Raw genomic sequence first — 4,370 nt, 5'->3', positions numbered from 1 at the left:
GTAACTGCACACTGTGTGCTGTTATTTCATTTAATTAGAAAAGTGGATTATAATGGGGAATGTTGCCTATTATAATCTATTTCTCTGATTAAATGATTGGACAGGGCTGCTGTTCTATCAAAGTTTGTGACTAGGTTGAAATGTGTGACCAGGGAGGTGGTCACACATTTCAATTTAATCACGCCCAGTTTTTTGGCGGTGGAATGTGTGACCGCCAATAGGTCAAGCATTCCAACGCTTTTTCAGCTGTTCCGGGGGAGATCTGCATCGCAAATCGTATGTGCAGGAGAACGGATCTGCCCTGGAACAGCTGATCGGTCCTGAAATGTCACTTCTATCCGACTTTGTGAGTGGGGCGGAATGCGAGATCGCAGTCACAAAGGTCAGATAGAAGGGGGGCCTCTTAAATGAGTATCTGCAGTACCAGGGGCGGCATGGCAGAGGTGACAGGAGGGGGTGGAGGAGGTCAGGCCCCAGCAGGTAATGAGTTGGGTGGAGGCGCAGGGAAAGGGACCCTGCGACCAGCCGACCCGAGGCCCTGCAGAGCCCACTATAGAGAGTCTCAGATGGGCTGTGCAGGATCTATGGTGTGTTCTGCAGGGTCACTCTCGGGTGGGTTCTGCGGGGTCTCAGGTAAGTCCAGAGTTCAGTGCGTTACTAAGCCCAGAGTCCAGTGCGTTACTAAGCCCACATATACCTATATACATGCTATACATAGCATAAAAGGTAAAAAACGATATATATGCCGTGTTATCTTCATTTTAGATGTCAAAAGGGTTTTGTGGCTCCCGGTGTTTTCTTTTCTGTGGGAAACGGGTCCATATGGCTCTTTGAGTGTTTAAGGTTGCTGACCCCTGTCCTAGATTGTTCACTTCTCCTGCCTTCTCCAAACTCTTCACCCTTTTGTGAATAACCCCGATAGTTTTATTTAGCTAAAAATATTGGATTCCACAATTTAGTACATCTAGGCTGGTGATGGATTGACAGCTATCTTCTGGAGAAGACAGGCAGGGAGATATCTAGCCACCATCTAGCAAGTTAGTTTCGGGCCCCACTACAATTCCCACCCAGTGGTGACACGGACTGTTACGCAATACTTTGTGCATACCAGGTCCAATTCTTTCCTCTACTTTTGGAATCCTGTTCCAAAGAAGAGGAAAATATTGGTCCTGCTTATAGAAAGAAAGCCCAGCAGGTTGGAAAACCTCTCCGAGAGAACGAGCACCCCACCTTTTATTAGAATTCATCTGATAATCACAATAATCAAAAACCAGGAGATTCATGTATTTTATCAAGCTATTCATGGACATCTTTGAAGCAGAACTCCAGGCAGAATTTATCTTAGCCCTTGCAATGAGGCTACCCTGCAGTGCAAGGGTTAAGTGCTCATTTGTGTTATACTCTCCCAAACCGTGGAGCTGGATGGCAGCTACTCTGGTCCCTGAAGCCTGTCTCCTCCTCCACTGCAGCGATGGTATGTCCCTCAGCATTCTCACATCCTATACAAGCCGGCTTCGAGGATCCGGTGAGTATAACGTGAACACAAATGAGCACTTAACCCTTGCAGTGTGGGGGTCGCCCCAACACAAGGGTTAAGAACCATTTTGCCCAGAGTTCTGCTAAACCAGTTTGTGCTAAACCACGGTTTAGTGCTGAATTTGCATCTGTGAATTCAAAAGGCATATCATGAATATACTATATTTAAACCTTTCTATTTTGCGTGCCAGTTTAAAAAAAAAAATGAATAAATAGATTTTAAAGCAGACATGCCATATAGATCTACCATTAACAAAAAAAAATTAAGTGCAGTATATAGACACGATTAGACACACCTTTTATAGGAAATATTAGCATTCATTTTACGCAGGAGGATTTTACGGCTTTATCAAACGCGATCACACAAATTTTAATTTACAGCCAACCAGGAGCTACTAGTGCATAAGAGGGAAGCCTTGCTGGGCCAAGAAAATTGGGTTTATGTGTATAAAGCTACTTAATTGGCTGCTCCCTATCTAAAGAACGCTCAGAAATGTTATCCACCTACGAGGGTGAAATTTCAAGTATGTAGAATAAAAGGAATTACACAGCTGTTAGAAAAAGAAAGCATACTACAAGTTATGGACAGTGTCAGTTGAGGTTGCCGAGCATAGTTAAAAGGTGGATAAACTGTTTTAGATTCACTGCTAACAAGAGTTACCAACATCTAAATCCTTGCATATGCTTCTCACAGTACCTGCCAAGATGTTAGACAGAAGGTACACATCAAATGGCCACAAGGCTCTATCTTGACATCCTTGTCATTTTCTGCACAGATTTTACACAGCTGAAAAGTAGAGCCCATCTCACAGTACAATTCATATTGTTCCTGAAAGGAAGAGAGAAAAAAAAATAATATAACAGTGTACTTTGCCTTACATTAATACAATGCGTCAACCACTACCTCCCAAACAAAACAAAAAAAAACTATAGTTTAGTTGGCTACAGAACACTGAAATATGCTACAAGTTTATGGTTTCCTGAAGCACAGAGCTTATAAAAATAATAAACAGCTTTTCCAAAGCTAAATCACAAGAACTGATAAGATGGTTCTGTTGTGGAGACACAACAACTATCCAATATTATATGGTCTGTAAAATACAATCCAGTGTTTGGTCCATTTTTTTAAGCTTTTGAACAATAGTTTGGAGTGAAGCATATGCAATTCCTGTTTTACACATACCCATATGCCACCTCCATACCACATACAGGGGCGTATCCACCGCAAGGCAAACAAGGCGTTTGCCTTGGGCGGCACTTTGCGGGTGGGCGGCTAGATGCCGCCCCCAAATCGCTGCAGCGAGCCAGGCTACCTAATCATGCAAATTAGGTGGCCGGTCTTTGGGCTTGCGGCCGCCTAATTTACCTCAGAGAGCTCCGGGTGGAGGAGGAGGAGGCTGGAGGAGGGGCGGAGAAGGGGCACAGGCGGGACCGGGGCTGCGTGAGATACAGCCCGGCTGCCCCAGGGCACAATAACGGGCGATCTGGGTTAGAGAGCAGAACGGCAAGACAGGAGGCTCCGGGGCTGTCAGCATGTAGAGCGAGTGGGGGGGGGCGCCCGAGTGTAGGGTTGCCTAGGGCAGCACAAAACCTAAATACACCACTGACCACATACCCAGTATAACTTGGTGTTATGGCAGAAGCCAATCACAATTCTGATTAGGCAGAAACAAGCTATCTTTTAAGATTTATGTTCACATGACCCTGGATAATCTTGCAGAATGCTTAAAAAAGTACACTCCAATCAAAGTTTGAAATGAAAGTAAACGTGTCACAATCATTTTAAGCTAAACATTTTTTTAAAAATGCTCATCAAAATAATCAGCAGCCCTAAGATACAGGAGGCTTAATTTATGTGAAAATCTTGATCAACGCCCCATCCAATACCCCTTTACAAACCTCAATGTGATGGGTAGCTTCACTGACCAACAGAAAGGCTTGGGAAGTGGGAAGGGTTTCACAGGAAAAGTCTAGATCTGAATAAAACTTCAGTTGTCTATATCTCTGCATCTACAAATTGTTTTATTAGGCAGTTTCTATTGAAGTTGACCTTACATATCTTTTTCATTACATGCTCAGTTGAAGGGACCAAAAATTGGAACATGTTCATTTTGAGCTGTGAAATGCATACAGTGGTCCCATGGAGGACAAAGCAACAGGTACACTGAAAAGCAATCCACCACTCACCACTTCTGTTCATCTATAGGATTGAGGAGAAGCCCTGTCTATGCTCCAAGTAAATCTGGCTGGAGTTTGCACAGAGCTAGGGCCTCTCTTCTCATTGCGCTTCTCCGGCATCCAGTCTAAGTGAAAGAAGAGAATGGAAGCAAGAGATTTGCATTCTCCTTACACCTGGAACTAGCAGGTCTTCCTCTTCAGCCCAGTTGGCTGAATGGAAAATGCATTAAAGCAGAGGAGGGGGTATAATTAGTCAATGGGCAATGCACAGGTTCACTATAGATTTCACATATTTTTTGAGATAGCCATACAGTTAAACTCATTTTCCATATTGCATCTAAATGCTCTGTTTCTTTTTAAGAATTATGTATCAAAAGCAAAGGTAAAAAAAGAGCTACCTGGGTAACCTTTATGTGATCATGTGGTGTTGGTTCACACAGACCCGTCAAATCAGGATTATAACTTCTTCCATCAGGATAGAGATAGCTAAAATAAAACAACAGCCCATCATTACTGTCAGGTAACTGGTACTTGCTAAACATCCATTGAAACTTACAGTAAAACACATCAAAGTGGAACTCCTGGCAAACGGATTTTTGTTTCTGCGGGTCTCTGATTACAGTGCTAGTATTGCGCTACTACTGTGTAGTCTGCAT

At 43.4% G+C, this 4,370-nt stretch overlaps 1 protein-coding gene across 4 annotated transcripts in view; it reads right to left on the bottom strand.

Annotated features, from left to right (window-relative positions):
• Positions 1-4,370, bottom strand: part of CBLB (Cbl proto-oncogene B) — a 180,085-nt gene that overhangs the window by 70,031 nt on the left and 105,684 nt on the right. For all 4 annotated transcript variants that reach the window (XM_018560027.1, XM_018560029.1, XM_018560028.1 and 1 more), the window contains exons 7-8: positions 4,113-4,200; positions 2,234-2,365 (exon numbers count right to left, since the gene is read on the bottom strand). In XM_018560027.1, the coding sequence (XP_018415529.1) occupies positions 2,234-2,365; positions 4,113-4,200 (220 nt within the window). The remainder of the gene's footprint in view (positions 1-2,233; positions 2,366-4,112; positions 4,201-4,370) is intronic.

The sequence above is a fragment of the Nanorana parkeri genome, unplaced genomic scaffold (genome assembly GCF_000935625.1).
Source record: "Nanorana parkeri isolate BGI_ZX_2015 unplaced genomic scaffold, ASM93562v1 scaffold427, whole genome shotgun sequence".
Classification (NCBI taxonomy): Eukaryota; Metazoa; Chordata; class Amphibia; order Anura; family Dicroglossidae; genus Nanorana; species Nanorana parkeri.
Note: the sequence above shows the minus strand (reverse complement) of the source record. Positions and strands in the feature narration are given on the sequence as shown.